Genomic DNA, 23,588 nt, shown 5'->3' with positions numbered 1-23,588 from the left:
AACAGGTGAAAGATGGATGATCAGCTCACTCTTTACTGAAGTACAACACACATGCCAGCGGAAGCCCAAGGTCATCTCTGCAACAAGGGGCAGACCCCATCCCCTCCCTACACAATACCCCCAGGCATATGTGAGACAGGGTCCCACTACTGGGTCTGGGCAAGGCTGTGATCTGCTGATCTACATGGGAACCTTCCAGGTACATCTCTGCACAGTTACATGGCTCCAGGTCATAGGCAGCACTGCTCCTTTTCACATGCAGCCGTGCCTGATTGCAGCTGGTGTTCTTCAGCCACTCCTGACACGCAGCAGGGAGACTTGGACAGGAAACGTAGGCATGTCCAGTTTATGGCTGAGCTGGTAGGCAAAAGGAGAAGGTGTTACTTCCAGCCCTTGTGGCCCATGAGCTCATCACAGGCCAAGGACAGGAAGGGACAGAAGAGGCCAGTAGCACTTCCTGAGCCTCATGCAGGCTGGACATAGGCTATGTCACTCCTACCATTTAAATCCCACAGTAACCTTATAAAGCAGGGACTTCTCTGGGAGCTCCTGCCCATCAGTGCAGGAGATGTGGTTCCATCCCTAGCTCAGGAAGAAACCGTGGAGAAGGGACTGGCAACCCACTCCAGTATTCTTTCCTGGGAAAATCCCATGGACAGAGAAACCTGGTGGGCTATAGTCCAGGGGGTCGCAAGAGAGTTGGACATGATTTAGAGACTGAACAACAAAAAACCTTATAAAGCAAGTTACGTGTATGTTTGGGTATGTGTACGCACACGTGTGTGTGTGCTCAATAATGTCCAGCCCTGTGCAAACCTTTGGACTCCAGGCTCCTGTTTCCATACGATATTTCAGACAAGAATACTGGAGTGGGTTGCCATTTCCTCCTCCAGGGAATCTTCCCATCCGAGGGATTGAACCTGGGTCTCTTGTATCTGCTGCATTGCAGGGGGATTCTTTAATGCTGAGTCATCAGGGAAACCCCATAAAGCAGGTAGTACTAGCCTCATTTTACAAGGGAGGAAAGTAATATGGAGTAACTTACAGAAGTTCACACAGTTAGGAACTGGAGCTCATACTCAGATCTACCTAACTGCAAAGCTTCTTATTTGACCTCTGAGCTTTCACCAGTAACCAGCTCACAACAGGAATTGATACCCAACACCTGCATGGCCTGGTTCCTACACCTCAACTGATCTGCTCCTATCTCCACACCTTCCTTCTGACCTCTGAAATAGTTTCCAGTTTGAGGGGTTCAAATCTGATATAACTCTAGCTGGATTCACCCTTGCTACTTGGATTATCATGTCCCCTGGAATCTGTCATTTATTTGGCTGTCCCTCTTCAAAACCCCATGCTGTGTTCGTTCTTTAGTTGCTAAGTCATGTCTGACTCTTCTGAGACCCCATGGACCCCATGGACTATAGCCTGCCAGGCTACACTGGAGTGGGTTGCTGTTTCCTTCTCCAGGGTATCTTCCCCACCCAGGGTTTGAACCTGGGTCTCCTGCATCGGCAGGCAGATTTTTCACCATAGACCACCAGGGATGCCATGTTCAGAGACTTTCTTATGGGAGTCCTAAGGCCCCCCTTCCACTAACAGACCTTTTGGGCCCAAATATTCCCTCTTCCCCTCACTCCTTGGCAGTAAGATGTGGACATAAGAGTTAGGCTGAGCTGACTCATTCTAACCTTCCAGTGACCCACACCATCCCCCCAAACTGTAATCCCAGAATTCTGGCACTAGAAGCTCTGTCCAGGGATCTGGGTTTCAGGAGAGTTTTCCCAGCTTTACAAATACAATCTTGATGTCCATCTAGAGCATACATCTATGATTTCCCCCCCTCTGTCTAGCATCCGTATTTCCTTCATAGTCTCTCATTCCACTCCATGCGGTTCAGGTCAGGCTGTCAGTTCTGGTAGCCCTTGCACGTCCATGAGCTCAGTCCTTCCTTCGAAGGCACTTGGTGCCTTGTGAATCTGGCGCCTTGTGAATCTGTGCCTTGTGAATCTGGTGCTGTCACAGCTGCCTTTCCTTGCATATGAAAGACTCTGAGGGATAAAGGGAGCAGAGCTAAGTGGGGAAAAGAAAAAGAAAATCCTGATGATCCTGTTTGAGCTTCTGGATCCAGCCAGAGCTGAAACTGGACAGTCATTTCTAGGTTTTTCAGCCAATTCCCTGCCTTTTAAATAAGCTCCGAAGCATTGGGTTGCTGCCACGTGCAACTAAATTCCTGACTATCTCTCAGGGGTCAGAAAGCCTGATCTTCCTGTGGCCTAAGGAAATTGGGATGAGGGAAAGAATTTTTTTTTTTTATATTGCAGAGAAGGGAGTTTAGTACTCAGAAAAAACAGGCAGAAACAAAGCCAGGGAGAGATTCTTAGAATTCATTCCTAATACTCCACAAGAAACTAGACCCTCCTTAACGTAGCAGCAGCCCTTCTGTATCCTGCAGATCTTCCCCAGCATCTCCAAGAATCTCTCGCTCTCCTCCACTCCCCGGCACAAAGAGTGCCTGCTCACCTGATGCATCAGCCTCTCTGCCACTTTGGGGTCAGTGAGGTCTTCAGGGGAGGACACGCTCAGCCTCAGGAGGAGGAAGCCTCCATCTGCGCCTGCAAGTTGAGAACCGTGAGAAGACGAAAGCATGGGTGAGTCATTTCTGGAATCAAGATGTGAACTGTGGTCCCCAGCCTCCGGCCCTGCTCTGTAGATGTGCGCTTACCCTCACGTGTAAGTGTGTCTGTGTTCACAGTGTTCCCTCTCTTCACTGCAGAGAGGATTCCTTCTCTCTAGTAATTGGACCCATCATAATGTCTTCCCAACAAGAGGGAAGAAAATGAAGAGTAAAGACCCCCTCCAGATGTGGAGAAGGCAAAAGAGTAGTGTGAGGAAGGAGAAATGAAAGTGGATCCAGAATGTTCTGAAGGCCTGGGGGCCCTGGATGAAGCTGTTGGGAATAGGCCAGCCAGAGAAAGGCCGCAGAGAAGCTGGTCTCTGAGGGGATGTGCTCGGCCAGTTCTTCCAGCTCTTAGGTGGCAGCTGTCTTTCAATCCAGCCTTCCTGACTTAGAAGCTTTGTAGACAACTTCATTCTTTCCTTGGGCCTTAAGCTTTACCTGCCACCTTTTAGTCAATTCTTCCTATCAGAATACTATTGGAATTAATCCAGCAGTTGCACTTCTATTATTTACTGCAGCACTGTTCATGATAACAAAAATACTGGAAATGACCTAAATGTCCATCCAGAAAACACTGGTTAAATAAATTATGGTAAAACAAAATACTGAGAAGCCATACCAAAAGATAGCTTTGTATCAAGAGATCTGTGTTTATCACATGTTCCATTTGCATAAAAAAGAAGATAGATATTGTCTATAGCTATATGATATAGTATCAATATCTATATTATATTGCTATAATATAAAGATATCTTCCCTCTTCCTTTTTATGCTTTCATGTGCATATTGCATGTCCAGAAGAGGATTCACAGCAAAGTGATACCATCAGATATGTGTGAAAGGCAAATTGGGTAATGAGGGGACAGCAATAGAAGAAAGACATTTTAAGATGTAATCTATGTACTTATTGAACTTTAAATCATGTCAATGTATCATCTAATCAACACACAATAAATGAAATCTTATTAAAAGAAAAATATTAATACATTAAGGTTTAAAAATAAAAGCACAACAGGAGACTCTGAGTTTTGGAATCAAACAGACTTTCATTTGGAACTCCACTGCTACTTTTTAAACGGTCTTTAAATGTATTCCCTCACTTGCCAGGTAGAGTAAGAACACCCGCCCCATAAAATGGTTTTCAAGGTTTTCGAGATAGAGGAGATAACATGCAAAGCCTGCCATCAGAGAGAACCTTCAGCTGCTGCCATGCTTACTGACTGTGAAATGTTTTTATATCACCTCTGCCTGAAATTCAAGATATTCAGTAAGGTGGTTGTGATTAATATTTTTATTTCACCTTCCCAAAAAGGCCTGGCAAGCAGAAGATACTGCTGGGATGAGACATGAGGAAAGATGATAGGAAATGGAGATGAAGTCTCCAGGCTGACCAGAAGCTGGGCTGACTACTGACAAGGGACTTCTTCCCTAAAGAAGTTGTCTCAAGGTGTAGCTTTCAACTCCCAAATCTTTGTCCAATTTATTGAATGATTTTTAAGTCACCATTTACACTTGCAAGTGCTGTTTAACTGCTGTCAGGTCTGACTCTTTGCAATCCCATGGACTGTAGCCCGACAGCCTCCTCTGTGGGTTTTCCCAGTCAAGAATACTGCAGTGGGTTTCATTTCCTTCTCCAGGGGATCTTCCCGACCCAGGGATTGAACCTGCTTCTCCTGCTTGACACCTAGGAAACCCCCACCATTTATGTTACCCATCCCATAAAGTGCATCCTGTAAGCTAAACTCTCATGGGGTCCCAGCTGCTCAGAGGGCAGCCCCTTGGGCCTTATTTCCACTTGGTGTGACCCTGGCTGAACCAGAGGCTTTCAGAGCATGAAGGCTATGTCTTTTAAATAAAATTTGGCCCCTCCCTGGTGCACAGTAGTTACTCAACAGTTAACCTCATAGCACGGCAGAACTGGAAAGGACCTCACTGCAACCCCCTCCAGCTACTGCCAGTGAAACTGAGGCTCAGAGGGGAAGGGCCGGGCCGGGACCTGTCCTACATCACTCAGGGCAAATACGAGGTCCCAAACCATTTCTCCACATTTCCAGCACTGAACTTTCTCCATACCCTACGTTAATTCTGCTTCTTACTGGTTTTGTTCCTAGAACATCATGAAGAGGTGACATCTGAGACAGGGCTCAGAAGGAACCTCCAGATTCATTTTTCCTTTCTCCCATCTCCTTAAACACACAGATGCCAAACTCCCATTCCCAAAGATTACACGCGGGGGAGCCACTCACCTGGAGTAATATCTGTCCACCTTGTCCGAGCAGTGGTGGCTGAGGTTGTTGAGGCTTTCCCTCCACCTGCGCTGGCTGTTTTCAAGGTCTTCACTGAGTCTGTGGTCTTGGCTGAGGGGACGCTGGTTTCTGAGCTACTGTTGGTCGAGGCTGTGATCTCGGTTGAGGAGACGTTTGTTTCCGGAGTGCTGTCGGCTGAGGCTGTGGGGCTGCTGTTGGCTGAGGCTGTGGTCTTGGCTGAAGTAACACTTGTTTCTGGGATGCTGTCAACCATAGGCAGATGGAAAGAAGGACGAGAGCTCCTGCTGATAGTGGGAAGGGGCCCACTGAATGTGCTGTGTGTGGTAGAAGCCTCTGAGGAGGTGGAACCCGTGGTGGAGGTTTCTTCGGAGAAGCTGTAGACCATAGCTGAGAGCCCAGCAGGGGGAGTTACTTTGCTTACTGCTGTTGCATCCTCTGTGAAGACTGTAATTATCTCTGAGATACTGGTGTCGCTTGTTGTCTCAACAGAGAGGGCTGAGCTTTCTTCCAAGAGGTTCTTGCTGACTGTCACCAAGGTTCCACTTGGGGTGGTGGCCTTGGCTGCTGTCGTTTCCTTTTCTGAGGTGTCGTATCCTTTCCTGAGGATGACTGTGACAGCAGGTGTGACTGACTCCGTGGCGTGGGCTGTTGCCCAGGTCTCAACAGAGATTGTGTTCCTAGTAAGGTGTGATTTTGCTTCAGTGGAGTCAGGCAAGGCTGACCTCTCATGGGTAGACAGGGCCTGTCCTCCTGTGGAGCTGTGATCTATGTGTGAGGTCTCAGGGATGGCGGCAGTTGGTTCTGTTTCCATAACTCTGCAGTTGATCGTGTTGATGCTGGTGATGTAGGTAACCAAGGCTTCAGTCAGAGCAGTGATGTCTGCTGACAGGGCTCTTGAGGTGGTGACAGCTGGAACTGAGCTGTCAGAGGAGGCACTGCTCTCCGAGGATAGGACCTCGGCTTCTGCAGAAATGTGAGTGAATTTCAAGATTCTCTTTGCTTCTTCAGAGCTGTCAAAAGTGCAAAGGTTCTCAAAGACAACTTTCCAGAGCTCGCTGCCTGTGACAGTGTCAACTGTGGTCCTTACACGTTCCATGTGGCTGCCACTTTTGGATGATGTCGCCATGGGAGTAGTGATCACAGCTGTGAACTTGGAAGGCTTTCTTGTCATGAGGGTCATGATCTTGTCTTCCCTGGTCTCTGCTTCCGAAACGGTACCGCCTCTGATGAAGGTCTTATCAGAGGTCTGGGTGCTCAAGGTTTGAGTTTCCCAAGAGACGTGGTTTGGCACAGAGGGCTCAGTGAAGTCAGTAGCCTGAAAGACTTCCTCTGAGCTTGTCCAGACCTCTGAAGTCACAGCGGGCAGTTCTGTGTGGCCTGATCCACTGGGGCCTGTGTTGGATAAGAGCAACTCTGTGAGCTGTGAATCCCAGGGCACTGACTTGACACAGGCTCTTAGATTTATCCCTGGGTACTGCTGGGAGGAAGCAGGGAGGAGGGATCATTTGACCTTATTTTTCAACTATATTTTCAAGGAAGAGGAGGCAATATTGGGAAGACAGCCCCATGTAGCAGTCATGGAACTGGGATTGCCCTGGCTGAGGTCCTCTGATGGCCCACTTGAGGCAAGCCAGCCCCCAAATTGAGATGCTTACTGGTCTGAAGCCATCAAAGTGAATGTGTGGGCCAGGATCCCAATTCAAGGGGGAGCAAAGAAAAGCAGAAGATCCAAGTGAGCCAAGAACTGTGGAGCAGGAACCACAACTCTCAGAACTTTCTGAAAGAATCCTTGTCACCTTCCTATCAATTTTTTGAGCAAACTTCAGGAGTAGTGGAGGACAGAGACAGCTGGCAAGTTGTAGTCCATGGGGCCACAGAGAGTCAGACACGACTGAGTGACTAAACAACAACTTCTTAGGGCAGAACGTCTCTGCTCGCTTGAAAGACCTTCTGAGGTCATGTGAGTGGAGGGCCAGCAGCCGTTTGTTCCCCAGGGGAGGCTGCAGCAGGATTATTTATGAGCTGAGAGATGCCTCCCCTGTCTGTCGAGGGGGAGGGGCTGAGGTATCTCTTGAGGCTGCCGCTGCTGCTGCTAAGTCACTTCAGTCATGTCCGACTGTGCGACCCCATAGATAGCATCCCACCAGGCTCCTCTGTCCTTGGGATTCTCCAGGCAAGAATACTGGAGTGGATTGCCATTTCTTTCTCCAAGGCATGCATGCATGCTAAGTTGCTTCAGTCGTGTCCGACTCTATGCGACCCTACGGACAGCAGCCCACAGGCTCCTCTATCCACAGGATTCTCTAGGCAAGAACACTGGAGTGGGTTGCCATTTCCTTCTCCGATCTCTTGAGGAGGGTTTCCAAATTTAGCAAATAAAAATACAGGCTGTCCAGTTAAATTTGTCAGATAAATAAAGAATAATGCTAATGATAAATATTTTTTAGTATGTGTATTTCTCATGTAATATTTGTTGTTGTTCAGTCCCTCAGTTGTGTCTGACTCTTTTCGACCCCATGGACTGCAGCACGCCAGGCTTCCCTGTTCTTAACCATCTCTCAGAGCTCGTTCAAACTTACATCCATTGAGTCAGTGATGCCATCCAACCATCTTGTCTTCTGGTGTCCCCTTCTCCTCCTGCCTTAAATCTTTCCCAGCATTGGGTCCTTTCTAATGAGTTGGCTCTTTGCATTAGGTGGCCAAAGTATTGGAGCTTCAGCATCAGTCCTTCCAATGAATATTCAGGGTTGATTTCCTTTATGATTGACTTGTTTGATCTTCTTGCAGTCCAAAGGACTCTCAAAAGTCTTCTCCAAAAGCATCAGTTCTTTGGCACTCAGCCTTCTTTATGGTCTCTCACATCCATACGTGACGCCTGGAAAAACCAAAGCTTTGACTATATAGACCTTGGTAGGCAAAGTAATGTCTCTGCTCTTTAATATGTTGTCTAGGTTTGTCACAGCTTTTCTTTCAAGGAGCAAGCACCTTTTAATTTCATGGCTGCAGTCACCATCTGCAGTGATTTTGGAGCCCAAGAAAATAAAGTCTGTCACTGTTTCCATTGTTTCCCTATCTATCTGTTTCCCTATTTATCTGTTGCCATAAAGCTATGGGACTGGATGCCATGATCTTCATTTTTTGAATGTTGAGTTTTAAACCAGCTTTTTCACTGTCCTCTTTCACCTTCATCAACAGACTCTTTAATTCCTCTTCACTTTCTGCCATAAGGGTGGTGTCATCTGTATATCTTACTGAGAGTCCTCTCGGGAGTCTTGATTGCAGCTTGTGCTTCATTCAGCCTGGCATTTCGCATGATGTACTCTGCATAAAAGTTAAATAAGCAGAATGACAATATACAGCCTTGATGTACTCCTTTCCCAATTTGGAACCAGTCTGTGGTTCCATGTCTAGTTCTAACTGTTGCTTCCTGACATGCATACAGGTTTCTCAGGAGGCAGGTAAGGTGGTCTGGTATTCCCATCTCTTTCAGAATTTTCCACAGTTTGTTGTAATCCACACAGTCAAAGGCTTTAGCATAATCAATGAAGCAGAAGTAGATGTTTTTCTGGAATTCTGTTTCTTTTTCTATGCTCCAATGGATGTTGGCAATTTGATCTCTGGTTCCTCTGCCTTTTCTAAATCCAGCTTGAACATCTGGGAGTTCATGGTTCACTTACTGTTGAAGCTTAGCTTGGAGAATTTTGAGCATTACTTTGCTAGCGTGTGAAATGAGTGCAATTGTGTGGTAGTTTGAACATTCTTTGATATTGCCCTTCTTTGGGACTGGAATGAAAACTAACCTTTTTTCAGTCGTGTGGCCACTGCCGAGTTTTCCAAATTTGCTGGCATAGTGAATACAGCACTTTCACAGCATCATCTTTAAAGATTTGAAATAGCTCAGCTGAAATTCCATTATCTCCACTAGCTTTGTTTGTAGTAATGCTTCCTAAAGCCCACTTGATTTCGCACTCCAAGATGTCTGGCTCTAGGTCAGTGATCACACCATTGTGGTTATCTGGGTCATTAAGATCTTTTTTGTACAGTTCTTCTGTGTATTCTTGCCACCTCTTCTTAATATCTTCTGCTTCTGTTAGGTCCATACCATTTCTGTCCTTTATTGTGCCCATCTTTGCATGAAATGTTTCCATCAGTTCAGTCGCTCAGTCACGTCCGACTCTCCGCGACCCCATGAATCACAGCACGCCAGGCCTCCCTGTCCATCACCAACTCCCGGAGTTCACTCAAACTCATGTCCACAGAGTCGGTGATGCCATCCAGCCATCTCATTCTCGGTCGTCCCCTTCTCCTCCTGCCCCCAATCCTTCCCAGCATCAGAATCTTTTCCACTGAGTCAACTCGTTGCATGAGGTGGCCAAAGTATTGCAGTTTCAGCTTTAGCATCAGTCCTTCCAATGAACACCCAAGACTGATCTCCTTTAGAATGGACTGGTTGGATCTCCTTGCAGTATAAGGGACTCTCAAGAGTCTTCTCCAACACCACAGTTCAAACGCGTCAATTCTTCGGCGATCAGCGTTCTTCACAGTCCAACTCTCACATCCATACATGAACACTGGAAAAACCATAGCCTTGACTAGACGGACCTTTGTTGTCAAAGTAATGTCTCTGCTTTTTAATATACTATCAAGTTTGGTCATAACTTTCCTTCCAAGGAGTAAGCATCTTTTAATTTCATGGCTGCAATCAGCATCTGCAGTGATTTTGGAGCCCCAAAAAATAAAGTCTGACACTGTTTCCACTGTTTTTCCATCTATTTCCCATGAAGTGATGGGACCAGATGCCATGATCTTTGTTTTCTGAATGTTGAGCTTTAAGCCAACCTTTTCACTCTCCTTTTTCACTTTCATCAAGAGGCTCTTGAGTTCCTCTTCACTTTCTGCCATAAGGGTGGTGTCATCTGCATATCTGAGATTATTGATATTTCTCCCGGCAATCTTGATTCCAGCTTGTGCTTCTTCCAGCCCAGCGTTCCTCATGATGTACTCTGCATATAAGTTAAATAAGCAAGGTGACAATATACAGCCTTGACATACTCCTTTTCCTATTTGGAACCAGTCTGTTGTTCCATGTCCAGTTCTGACTGTTGCTTCCTGACCTGCATACAGGTTTCTCAAGAGGCAGGTCAGGTGGTCTGGTATTCCCATCTCTTTCAGAATGTTCCACAGTTTATTGTGATCCGACAGTCAAAGGCTTTGGCATAGTCAATGAAGCAGAAATAGATGCTCTTCTGGAACTCTCTTGCTTTCTCCATGATCCAGCAGATGTTGGTAATTTGATCTCTGGTGCCTCTGCCTTTTCTAAAACCTGCTTGAACATCTGGGAGTTCATGGTTCACATATTGCTGAAGCCTGGCTTGGAGAATTTTGAGCATGACTTTACTAGCGTGTGAGATGAGTGCAATTGTGCGGTAGTTTGAGCATTCTTTGGCATTGCCTTTCTTTGGGATTGGAATGAAGACTGACCTCTTCCAGTCCTGTGGCCACTGCTGAGTTTTCCAAATCTGCTGGCATATTGAGTGCAGCACTTTCACAGCATCATCTTTCAAGATTTGAAATAGCTCAGCTGGAATTTTATCACGTCCGCTAGTTTTGTTCGTAGTGATGCTTTCTAAGGCCCACTTGACTTCACATTCCAGGATGTCTGGCTCTAGGTCAGTGATCACATTATCGTGACTATCCTGGTCGTGAAGATCTTTTTTGTACAGTTCTATGTATTCTTGCCACCTCTTCTTAATATCCTCTGCTTCTGTTAGGTCCATACCATTTCTGTCCTTTATCGAGCCCATCTTTGCATGAAATGTTCCCTTGATATCTATAATTTTCTTCAAAAGATCTCTTGTTTTTCCTATTCTGTTGTTTTCCTCTATTTCTTGGCATTGATACTGAGGAAGGCTTTCTTATCTCTCCTTGCTATTCTTTGGAACTCTGCATTCAGACGCTTATCTTTCCTTTTCTCCTTTGCTTTTCGCCTCTCTTCTTTTCACAGCTATTTGTAAGGCCTCCTCAGACAGCCATTTTGCTTTTTTGTATTTCTTTTCTATGGGGATGGTCTTGGTCCCTGCCTCCTGTACAATGTCACGAACCTCCGTCCATAGTTCATCAGGCAGTCTATCTATCAGATCTAGTCCCCTAAATCTATTTCTCACTTCGACTGTATAATCATAAGGGATTTAATGGTTGTCTGACGAAGCCTTACAAATAGCTGAGTAAATAATAGAAGCAAAAGGCAAAGGAGAAAAGGAATGATATACACATCTGAATGCAGAGTTCCAAAGAATAGCAAGGAGAGAGAGATAAGAAAGACTTCCTAAGTGAACAGTGCAAAGAAATAGAGGAAAACAATAGAATGGGAAAGACTAGAGATCTCTTTAAGAAAATTAGAGAGACGCGACGCGAGAGGCGCCGACCCCGGCGCAACGAACCACGCAAAGAGGTGCGGCTGTGAGGAGCTACCCCACGCCTGAGGCCAGGGCCGGCAGCCGAGAGGAGCTACCCCATGTCCAACAGGCGGTGGCTGCGTGGGCGCAGGAGGGCCGAGAGGAGCTACTCCACGTTCAAGGTCAGGAGAGGCGGCCTTGAGGAGATACCCCTCGTCCAAGGTAAGGTACAGCGGTTGCACTTTGCTGGAGCAGCTGTGAAGAGATTTTCCACGACCAAGGTAAGAGAAACCCAAATAAGACGGTAGGTATTGCTAGGGGGCATCAGAGGGCAGACAAACTGAAATCATAATCACAGGAACTAGCCGATCTGATCACATGGACCACAGCCGAATGTGGTCCACTGGAGAACGGAATGGCAAACCACTTCAGTGTACTTGCCTTGAGAACCCCATGAACAGTAACAAAGGGCAAAATGATAGGATACTGAATGAGGAATTCCCCAGGTTGGTAGGTGCCCAGTATGCTACTGGAGATCAGTGGAGAAATAACTATAGAAGGAATAAAGGGATGGAGCAAAAGCAAAACCAATACCCAGTTGTGGATGTGACCAGTGATAGAAGCAAGGTCCGGTGCTGTAAAGAGCAGTATTGCATAGGAACCTGGAATGTTAGGTCCATGAATCAAGGCAAATTGGAAGTGGTCAAACAGGAGATGGCAAGAGTGAACATCGACATTCTAGGAATCAGTGAATTAAAATGGACTGGAATGGGTGAATTTAACTCGGATGACCATTATATCTACTACTGTGGGCAGGAATCCCTTAGAAGAAATGGAGTAGCCATCATGGTCAACAAAAGAGTCCGAAATGCAGTACTTGGATGCAATCTTAAAAACGACAGAATGATTTCTGTTCGTTTCCAAGGCAAACCATTCAATATTACAGTAATCCAGGCCTATGCCCCAACCAGTAATGCTGAAGAAGCCGAAGTTAATCGGTTCTATGAAGACCTACAAGACCTTTTAGAACTAACACCCAAAAAAGATGTCCTTTTCATTATAGGGGACTGGAATGCAAAAGTAGGAAGTCAAGAAACACCTGGAATAACTGGCAAATTTGGCCTTGGAGCACGGAATGAAGCAGGGCAAAGGCTAATAGAGTTTTGTCAAGAGAATGCACTGGTCATAGCAAACACCCTCTTCCAACAACACAAGAGAAGACTCTACACATGGACATCACCAGATGGTCAACACCGAAATCAGATTGATTATATTCTTTGCAACCAAAGATGGAGAAGCTGTATACAGTTAGCGAAAACAAGACCAGGAGCTGACTGTGGCTCAGATCATGAACTCCTTATTGCGAAATTCAGACTTAAATTGAAGAAAGTAGGGAAAACCACTAGACCATTCAGATATGACCTCAATCAAATCCCTTATGATTATACAGTGGAAGTGAGAAATAGATTTAAGGGACTAGATCTGATTGATAGAGTGCCTGATGAACTCTGGACGGAGGTTCGTGACATTGTACAGGAGACAGGGACCAAGACCATCCCCATGGAAAAGAAATGCAAAAGAGCGAAATGGTTGTCTGAGGAGGCCTTACAAATAGCTGTGAAAAGAAGAGAGGCGAAAAGCAAAGGAGAAAAGGAAAGATATAAGCATCTGAATGCAGAGTTCCAAAGACTAGCAAGGAGAGATAAGAAAGCCTTCCTCAGTATCAATGCCAAGAAATAGAGGAAAACAACAGAATAGGAAAAACAAGAGACCTCTTCAAGAAAATTAGAGATTCCAAGGGAACATTTCATGCAAAGATGGGCTCGATAAAGGACAGAAATGGTATGGACTTAACAGAAGCAGAAGATATTAAGAAGAGGTGGCAGGAATACACAGAAGAACTGTACAAAAAAGATCTTCACGACCAAGATAGTCATGATAACATGATCACTGACCTAGAGCCAGACATCCTGGAATGTGAAGTCAAGTGGGCCTTAGAAAGCATCACTACTAACAAAGCTAGTGGAGGTGATGGAATTCCAGTTGAGCTATTTCAAATCTTGAAAGATGATGCTGTGAAAGTGCTGCACTCAATATGCCAGCAGATTTGGAAAATTCAGCAGTGGCCACAGGACTGGAAGAGGTCAGTCTTCATTCCAATCCCAAAGAAAGGCAATGCCAAAGAATGCTCAAACTACCGCACAATTGCACTCATCTCACACGCTAGTAAAGTCATGCTCAAAATTCTCCAAGCTAGGCTTCAGCAGTATGTAACCCGTGAACTCCCAGATGTTCAAGCAGGTTTTAGAAAAGGCAGAGGCACCAGAGATCAAATTGCCAACATCCGCTGGATCATGGAGAAAGCAAGAGAGTTCCAGAAAAACATCTATTTCTGCTTCATTGACTATGCCAAAGCTTTTGACTGTGTGGATCACAATAAACTGTGGAACATTCTGAAAGAGATGGGAATCCCAGAACACCTGACCTGCCTCTTGAGAAACCTGTATGCAGGTCAGGAAGCAACTGTTAGAACTGGACATGGAACAACAGACTGGTTCCAAATAGGAAAAGGTGTACGTCAAGGTTGTATACTGTCACCTTGCTTATTTAACTTATATGCAGAGTACATCATGAGGAACGCTGGGCTGGAAGAAGCACAAGCTGGAATCAAGATTGCCGGGAGAAATATCAATAACCTCAGATATGCAGATGACACCACCCTTATGGCAGAAAGTGAAGAGGAACTCAAAAGCCTCTTGATGAAAGTGAAAGAGGAGAGTGAAAAGGTTGGCTTGAAGCTCAACATTCAGAAAACAAAGATCATGGCATCTGGTCCCATCACTTCATGGGAAATAGATGGAAAAACAGTGGAAATAGTGTCAGACTTTATTTTTTTGGGCTCCAAAATCACTGCAGATGCTGATTGCAGCCATGAAATTAAAAGACGCTTACTCCTTGGAAGGAAAGTTATGACCAGCCTTGATAGTATATTAAAAAGCAGAGACATTACTTTGCCAACCAAGGTCCGTCTAGTTAAGGCAATGGTTTTTCCCGTGGTCATGTATGGATGTGAGAGTTGGACTGTGAAGAAGGCTGATCGCCGAAGAATCGATGCTTTTGAACTGCGGTGTTGGAGAGGACTCTTGAGAGTCCCTTATACTGCAAGGAGATCCAACCAGTCCATTCTAAAGGAGATCAATCCTGGATGTTCATTGGAGGGACTGATGCTAAAGCTGAAGCTGCAATACTTTGGCCACCTCATGCGACGAGTTGACTCACTGGAAAAGACTCTGATGCTGGGAAAGGTTGGGGGCGGGAGGAGAGGGGGAAGACCGAGAATGAGATGGCTGGATGGCATCACCGACTCTGTGGGCATGAGTTTGAGTGAACTCCGGGAGTTGGCGATGGACAGGGAGGCCTGGTGTGCTGTAATTCATGGGGTCGCGGAGAGTCGGACACGACTGAGCGACTGAACTGAACTGAACAGAGATACCATGGAAACATTGGTATCTCAGAGATCTCTTTAAGAAAATTAGAGATACCATGGAAACATTGGTATCTCAGAGATCTCTTTAAGAAAATTAGAGATACCATGGAAACATTAGTATCTCAGAGATCTCTTTAAGAAAATTAGAGATACCATGGAAACATTGGTATCTCAGAGATCTCTTTAAGAAAATTAGAGATACCATGGAAACATTGGAAATGGCAACCCACTCCAGTGTTCTTGCCTGGAGAATCCCAGGGACAGGGGAGCCTGGTGGGCTTCCGTCTATGGGGTCACACAGAGTCGGACACGACTGAAGTGACTTAGTAGTAGTATGGAAACATTGGTATCTCAGAGATCTCTTTAAGAAAATTAGAGATACCATGGAAACATTGGTATCTCTAATTTTCTTAAAGAGATCTCTAGTCTTTCCCATTCTATTGTTTTCCTCTATTTCTTTGCATTGTTCACTTAGGAAGCCTTTCTTGTCTCTCTCTCCTTGCTATTCTTTTGAACTCTGCATTCAGATGTGTATATCTTTCCTTTTCTCCTTTGCCTTTTGCTTCTATTATTTACTCAGCTATCTGTAAGGCTTCGTCAGACAACCATTTTCCTTTTTGCATTTCTTTTTCTTGGGGATGGTTTTGATCACCGCCTCCTGTACATGTAATATTTAAGACATACTGAAAAAGTCATTACCTGAAATTCAAATGTAACAAGTGTTTTATCTAGTAAGCCTACTCTTGGAAGGAAAAAGATAAAGCATATGCACACTTTGGGGGGGGTTCTGATGGCTTAAGATGGCCTTTTCTGAGACCTACTGTCCCAGAAGTACCCAAGGACCCTCAGGAGGGCCAGTGCCATTTGGTCATCTCTACTCAGGATATCAGAACAGGCCCTTGGCTTGTCCTCTTGTGTCTCCCACTGGATGATGAAGGAACACTGGGCTAAGAGGCAAGAGACTGCGTTCTAGTCATAGCTATGTTGCCTGCTAGCTGGAGTCTGATGATTTACTGGTGCAAATCCTGACTCTGTCTCCTACCAGCGAGTGTCTCCTACCTGTCTTGTCATGGGAAGGGGAATACAGAAGTCCTTCCATTCCTAGCCTTCCGGGGGTCATTAAGCATCCCTCCCCGACCATGTCCTATCAAGGAGTCACCTGAGAGCACATAACCTAATTTCATACAGCGAGAGTTTCAGGCTGTACCACGTGCTGATTACGTGGTCATGGCCCTCATTCTCATTGCCCACTCAGTGCTGTCTACCTACACACACAAATCACACTTCTGCAGGAATACACTTGCTTCTCCTCACTTCAGTTTCTCTGAGGCTCCTCAGTCCCCACAGCTGGAGGCAGAGCTTCTCTGCGGCAGCCCACAAAGCCCGAAACCCAACCATGGGGTCTGATGCTGACCTCCCCTGACACATTTTCTTCCTTTCTTGGGAGCCCCGTGGTGTTATCCTGCTGTGGAACCTTCTCAGGCTTCCCAAACCCATCACCTGTTCGTCTTCAGGGCTCTTACGACCCCCAACCCAACTCTCTTACCTGTCCAGGGTCTTCTCAAACAGAGCAAAGCCCATCCTGGCCCTTGATAGCTCTAGAGTGCTGCAGCTCTCCTGAACCATTCCTCAAATCAAACTTGGGGAAAGGAAAGCACATGGACTTTGGACCCGGAATTCGAGTCCCCTCTCCTCTGTTTGCTTGCCGCTTACCAAACTTGTGACCTGGCCAAGTCTCCTGGCTCCACGCCTGCGTTGTCCCATCTGTAGAATGGAGCTTGAGGTACCTATTTCACTTGGTTGGGAACACTACATTAAATGTGTCGCACACGCCTGAGAGGTAATGAGTGCAGGAGGCAGTGTGGTCCAGTGGTTAGGCATGATGTGTGGAATAAAATCCTGATTCTGCAGAGTCACTTCATGCTGGTAAGAAGCCTCAGTCTCCTCACTTGTGAGGCAGGGGATAGATGAGGGTAAGAATGTATCTCTCACAGGGTTATTGTGAAGATTAAAAAGCTAGTGACAAGGGTATATGCGAAATCTCTGACCTTCCTTTCCGTTTTGCTGTGAAACTAAAACTGCTCTAAAAAAATTAAGTTTCGAAAGACAATGTGTAATAATGATGTGTCACTGTAGAGTCCTCAGTTGTAACACACATATATTTCTGGTGAGAAGGTGGGAGACAAGGCTCTTTAGGAATCTTTGTACTTTCTGCTCAGTTTTGCTGTGAATCTAAAACTGCTCTAAAAAATACAGTCTATTTTTACAAAAGATGATGCATGTGACAAGCTTGGCACCGTTTCTGTTACAGGTCAGTGTCGGTTCTTTTCTTTCATAAAAGCCTTGCCTCTCTCAGAATCCACCTTCCACAAGCCGTCTGTGACAGTCAGACATTTCAAACAAAAGCAGGTTTTTACAATAAGCACCTACTATATAACACAGGGAACTCTGATCAACGTCATGTGACAGCTTGGACAGGAGGGGAGTTTGGGGAGAATGGATACATGTATATGTATGCCTGAGTCATTTTGCCATGCACCTGAAGCTATCACAACATTCTCAATCATCTATATGCTAATATAAAATTTTTAAAAATTTAATGGGCTTTTAAAGGAAAACTGTGCTAAAACATTAAATTGAAGGAGAGAGAATCTTGTCAAGCCACATTCTTTAATCAGATTTATCACCAGCCTGCACCCTCTGACTCCCTATTCTTCCCTCCACACATACTCAAACCCCCACAGGCATAAAGACAAACCCATAGCAACCTCACATTTGTGTGGACTACAGCGTCAAATGCACTTAAGCTGACCCTTTGCCATTGTGTACTCTATCAATGACAGTCATACTTCAAGTGGGGCTTCCCAGGTGGCTCAGTGGTAAGAATCCATCTGCCAAGGTAGGAGCCGAAGGAGATGTGGGTTCGATCCCTGGGTTGAGAAGATGCCCTGAAGAAGGAAATGGCAACCCACCCTGGTATTCTTGCCAGGATAATCCTATGGACAGAGGAGTCCATGGGGTCACAAAAAGCCAGATACAACTGAAAACACACACACGCAATACTTCAAGTTTAGTTTTATGTGTGCTCAGTTGCTTCAGTTACATCCTACTCTTTGCAACCCTAGGGACTGAAGCCCACCAAGCTCCTCTGTCCGTGGGATTCTCCAGGCAAGAATACTGGAGTGTGTTGCCATGCCCTCCTCCAGTGGATCTTCCTGACTCAGGAATCAAACCCACATCTGTTATGTCTCCTGCATTGGCAGGTGGGTTCTTTACCACTTGCACCACTTGGGAAGGCTGTATAGCTTTTTGATTGATTGTAACTAACCCAAGAGAGCTACTTTCACCCACAAAGAGCTGTAGTATAGAAACTCCCACCCAGAGTCAGGAGAGAACCCCACAACCCTCTCACCTCCTTACCTGCAGAGCTCCTGGCGGCCCCAGCCTCCCAGCAGCAGAAGAAAAGGGGCAGAGCCAGGCACCAGAGAAAGCTCATCATAGCTGGGACTCCGGCCACCACTGCCAACAGCTCTGCCCACTCCTGCCTTTTCCTACTTCCTCAACCTGCAGAGGATGGGCGGGCCACCTGCTTAGGTGTGACTGGCTAGTTTCCAGGATGCAACCAGGTGATCACAAGTGCACAGGCTAAGAGCTGGCAGGTTGTGTGTCAGGACTGACAAGGAGCCAACTCTCCTGCCTCCCTTGCCCACAGACTCCTCCTCCCTAAAATTTGAAGATACAGAATCCTTTCCACAGTGACATTCACCCCCTGGTTCCTGCAGCCAGGGAAACTGTGGCAGAAAGTGTTTCATACATGCTCCCCCTTCCCACAAGCTTCCCCCACACACACACATTGTGCATGGGATTTTGACTTCTAGTTAGAGAGACATGGGTTTTATTCCTAATTCTGGACTTATTACCTCTATGAACGTGAAAGTGAAAATCTCACTCAATAGTGTCCAACTCTTTGAGACCCCATGGACTATACAGTCCGACTTCTCCAGGCCGGAATACTAGAGTGGGTAGCCTTTTCCTTTTCCAGGGGATATTCCCAATCCAGGGATCGAACCCAGGTCTCCCACCTTGCAGGCGGATTCTTTACCAGCTGAGCCTTAGGGAAACCCTATTACCTCTATTGTCAAGGGCAAACTGAAGAGCTTTCTGAACCTCAACCTCCTGATCTGTAAAATGGGCCTAATCCTTACCTCACTGGGCTGTTTTTTGAGGATCACACGCAATAAAAAGGCTCTAACATTGTGCCTACATACTTGGTGCTTATTGAAAGCATATACATTTTAAGTGCTCGATAAACTAATCCTGATGTCCATTCGGATCCTCAAGTCATAGAAGGAACAGCCCCCTGAGGTTTTCAGGAGACAACCCTCTACTGTGGGGAAGGACTCTGATCCCTAACATCCTTCTGTCTTTACATCCTGGGATCCTACATCCCAGCCAGAGGCAGGATCATGTCCTGGGCCAGCCTGCAGGTGCAGGGCAGGGAGAGCACACCTCGAAGAAGGGACAGGGTAAGTGTGCTGGTCTGAGTCCCCAGGCCTGGGAGGGGGGACACTGAGGGAAGTTTGGGGATCTGGCTACAAGAAGGGTAATGAGGCTGCAGAATATATTTCCAAATGCCCCAGTGAAGAATCTTATCCCCTCAAAGGGCCCAGATCGTAGGCTGTTATGGCCATAGCCAGAGGCCAGACAAGGTACCTTGGGGGTCTCAGGGCCAGAGTTTTGTGGAGAAAGCAGTTCTAGAGCAGAGGAAAGCTTGTTGGACAAGCATCAAAAAACCACAAAAATCTCATGGCTGGAAGGAACTTTAAAGTGGAATCCAGAAGGTCTGGGTTCTTTTTTCAGCTCCTTCCTTAATTATGGCCTAGGGGCTGTGTGATCTTGAACAAGTTATTTGGCTTCTCTGGGCCTCTGTCAGGGCCTCTGAGGTCATCTTGGCCATGACGGCTGAGGTTCTGCTTCATGTAAGACACTGGCTTCTAGAATTTCACCCTGGGGACTACCCTGGCAGTCCAGTGGTTAAGACTCCTCAGTTACAATGCAGAGCATTTGGGTTGAATCCATGACTGGGGAATAAGATCCCACATGCCATGAAGCATGGCCAAAAGATTGGTAAAAGTAAACTAAAAACAGAACCTCCCCCGTGTTGGGATAAAGGGCTCTGTGGCCTGTAAGGAGAAGGAAGTCATTCTAGGGCACAGGGTGAGGGTGGGGGTGGGGGGTTGGGCAGGAAGACTCAACGAGTCTTCAAGGGGGTCTGTCTGGGACTCAGCCCAGCACTTGGGATCAGGGATCCTGGACCCTAGTTCCAATCACACTGTTAATCTATAGAGTCTTCCTGCCAGGCTGAGCCCTTCTACCATCCTGCTCAACCTCAGTCCTTCACTTTATAAAATGGGAGAATGAATTTCCCCTTGGGGGAGTTTAGGATGCCCTGGGGCCACAGCAAAGACCTGAATTCTATTTGATCAGATCTAGTAATGAGTCTAGCGGTTTGCAGTCCATGGAGTCTCAGAGTCAGACTCTGAGGTACTCAGTGACTGAGCACGCACACAATAATGAGTGAGTGATTTAGCATGAAGTTTCACCCTTGAGAAAACAGGAGAAATTCAGAAGAATGTGCTACTTTCTGCCACCTCCCTCTCCTCCTGACCCACCTGTCTGCCCCACCCCAGCGAGCAGAGAGACTTCCTCATTCCAGCAGCTGGTGGCTTAAACTACAGACCGATGTACCCTTTTCAACCCCCACCATGGAATTTCCTTCTCCATTTCCTTTTTCTTTTCATCATCTAGTAATCAACAGCTCAGCTCCAGCCCAGTTGCCTGTGATGGGATCGAACTAGGAATCTACTAGAAGGGAAGCCTGACTGAATGCTTTCCTGGGTTTTGCTGAATTTTGTCAGTCCATCTTCCTCTGTATCTGGGGGAATTTCCAAGGCTGGACACATGACTGTTGACCTTGAGGCCATAATAGTCTTAGCCAGAAAGCTCCTGAACATTTTGTTCAGCCCAATTCAGGTCTCACCCTGAATGAGCATAGGAGGCTAGTTTTATTAATTTAGCAAACATGTGTGGAGCACCGTACTAGTTGTCAGACACTGTTCTAGGCACCCAAGATACATCACTGAATAAAACAGATCCCTGCCCTTGTGGGACTAACTCCCCGGTGAACCAAGAGAATTCAAACAATAAACATAATAAGTAAGTGAATGGTATAGGGATGAATATTATGGAATATTATGAATATTATGGAAAAAACGGGGGAAAGATAGGTAAGAAGAACCTGGTATGTGTGGCATTCAGAGATGAGGGGCAGTATTAAATAACACATGGGATCTGGGCCATGACTCCAAGTTGGTGAGAAAGTTAGTCAAGTGGATACATGAGGAAGAACACTCCAGACAGCAGAACTCATAGAGAAAGATCCAGAGACTAAGGCAGGACCTAGATCAGAAACAGCAAACATGTGGCTGGAGCCACATGAGACAGCAGAGTTGGGGGTCAGGGGAGTAGGGTGATAAGGCATGGGTGATAAAGGGCCTGGCCGGCCTTGGGGGCTGGTCTCTGAGTGAGCTGGGAGCAGCCCCTGGGGAGTTTTGAGCTGTGGAGTGATGAAATCTGACTTGGGATTTGGAAGGACCACTCTGGCAGCCCTGTGCTGAAACAGAAACTGGGAGTTAGGAGGTTTTGCCCTAGTTAGAAGGTTTTGCCCTAGTTAGGAGGTCTTGCCCTAGGTGAAAGATGAGGGTGGCTCTGACCATGATGGTGTCAGAGGAGGTAGTGAGAGTCAGTCAGATTCTGGATATGTTTTGAAAGTAGAGCTGACGTGATTTCCTGCTAGATTGATGTGGGCTGTCAAAGGAAGAGAGAAGTCAAGAAAACTACAGATTTCTCAACCTGAACCAATGGAAGGATGGAGTTGTCATTTGGATCTGGTTTTCTCATCAAGAATTTTTAGAACTCCCCCTCAATAAGTCAGTGCACATTTTAGGGATGAATTAGACTCAAGACAAGGATATCCAGTAAAGCCTAAGCACTGGCCTGCAAAGGGTCTGATAAAAGAGTTAACCCAGTAAAATATCCTTGAAATACGAGGTTCTAGATCTGCTAGGCCACTGAGCCTTAGCATAGCCCCACAGGAAGCAGCAAACAAGTTCTGTTGGGAGGCAAACCTTTTTCCTCTTCCAACCTGGGTGCAGTGACTGGAGGCCAGCTAACTGAGAAAAGACAGATGAACAGAAAAAGAGACAAAGTTTATTTACACATGCACCACAAAGCTGTTCTTACTGAATAACTAGAAATAAAGGTTTCTACACCACCCTTAACAAAGGCAGAGAGCTTAGCACTTCTGTGGGAAAACATGGAAGGTACCATCGGCAGTCTGTCTCCATGGCAGCTGAAATTGGCTGGAAAATCCCCTGGACAGGGATTAATGGCAGCTGTATTTTTAGAAGGCTCTGCTTTAGTCAGACAAGAGAAGTTCAGATAACATTTCTTTCTGCATCTTTTGTAGGTCAAATGTTTCCTCTTTCAAATAATCTTTATAATTCTCTGGTGGTCTAGTGGCTAAGACTCCAAGTTCCCAATGCAAGCGCCCAAGTTTTGATCCCTGGTCAGGGCAGTAAATCCCTGCAACTAAGATTTCCAATACCAAAACTTAAGATCTTGACTCAGTGCAACCAAATAAATGAATTTTTAAAATATTAATCTTTATACCAACTCTGTGGGTCTGAATGAGTCCCCACAGGTACCAAATGTATAGATAAAGGGAGGTGGGAGGAGACATCTAAGTTTGCAAAGCCCTGAGAACAGACCCTCCATACCCTAACCCCTATTTCCTTGGGTTATAACACAGAAACCTCTGTTTCCGGGAAGCCCTCTCTTCCTTCATTTCTTTATTAGGGTACAGCCCACATAGAGTTAGCTCCACCAATCTCAAGTAGTATACAGCTTGGTGAATTCTTAAAACTCAGCATTCAAAAAACTAAGATCATGTCATTCAGTCCCATAACTTCATGCATATAGATGGGGGGAAAAATGGAAACAGTGACAGACTATTTTCCTGGGCTCTGAAATCACTGTGGACAGTGACTGCAGCCATGAAATTAAAACATGCTTTCACCATGGAAAGAAAGCTATGACAAACCTAGACATTGTGTTATAAGGCAGAGACATTCCTTTGCCAACAAAGGTCCATATAGTCAAAGCTATGGTTTTTCCAGTAGTCAAGTATAGATGTGAGAGTTGGACCATAAAGAAGGCTGAGTGCCAAACAACTGATGCTTTCAAACTGCAGTGCTGGAGAAGACTCTTGAGAGTCCCTTGAAAAGCAAGGAGATCAAACCACTCAATCCTAAAGGAAACCAATCCTGAATATTCTTTGAAAGGACTGATGCTGAAGCTCCAATAACTTTGGCCACCTGATGAGAAGAGCCAACTCATTGGAAAAGACCTTGATGTTGGGAAAGATTAAGAGTAGGAGGAAAAGGAAGCGACAGAGTAGGAGATGGTTGGATGGCATCACCAACTCAATGGACATGAGTTTGAGCAAACTTCAGGAGATAGTGAAGGACAGGAAAGCCTGGTGTGCTCCAGTCCATGGTGTTGCAAAGAATTGGACATGAGCGACTGAACTGAACTGAACACCCAGGATGCATTTACTACTCAGATCAGGATATAGGATGTTGTCAGCATCTCAATAGCCTCCCCTTGTGTCCATTTCCAGTCAATATCCCTCCAAGGAC

General features: G+C 45.9%; 1 protein-coding gene across 1 annotated transcript; it reads right to left on the bottom strand.

Annotated features, from left to right (window-relative positions):
• Positions 1-29: 29 nt before the first annotated feature.
• On the bottom strand, positions 30-18,378 carry MUC20 (mucin 20, cell surface associated). Its single transcript, XM_055418557.2, has 4 exons — positions 18,250-18,378; positions 4,927-6,339; positions 2,524-2,615; positions 30-357 (listed from the first exon to the last, which is right to left on the bottom strand). The coding sequence occupies exons 1-4, from the start codon at positions 18,326-18,328 to the stop codon at positions 289-291; spliced, it is 1,653 nt and encodes a 550-aa protein (XP_055274532.1). The 5' UTR covers positions 18,329-18,378; the 3' UTR covers positions 30-288.
• Positions 18,379-23,588: the final 5,210 nt, after the last annotated feature.

The sequence above is a fragment of the Moschus berezovskii genome, chromosome 1 (genome assembly GCF_049115385.1).
Source record: "Moschus berezovskii isolate FMDL1 chromosome 1, NW_MosBer_1.0, whole genome shotgun sequence".
NCBI classification, from domain to species: domain Eukaryota; kingdom Metazoa; phylum Chordata; class Mammalia; order Artiodactyla; family Moschidae; genus Moschus; species Moschus berezovskii.
Note: the sequence above shows the minus strand (reverse complement) of the source record. Positions and strands in the feature narration are given on the sequence as shown.

Excerpts from the sequence above, each read along its gene's own strand:
- MUC20 (XM_055418557.2), bottom strand. The coding sequence starts at position 18,328 with ATGATGAGCTTTCTCTGGTGCCTGGCTCTGCCCCTTTTCTTCTGCTGC. Across the intron at positions 6,340-18,249 it reads GGCCGCCAGGAGCTCTGCAG|GCCCCAGTGGATCAGGCCAC; the intron begins GTAAGGAGGTGA and ends TATCCAACACAG. Across the intron at positions 2,616-4,926 it reads GTGGACAGATATTACTCCAG|GCGCAGATGGAGGCTTCCTC; the intron begins GTGAGTGGCTCC and ends CTCAACTTGCAG.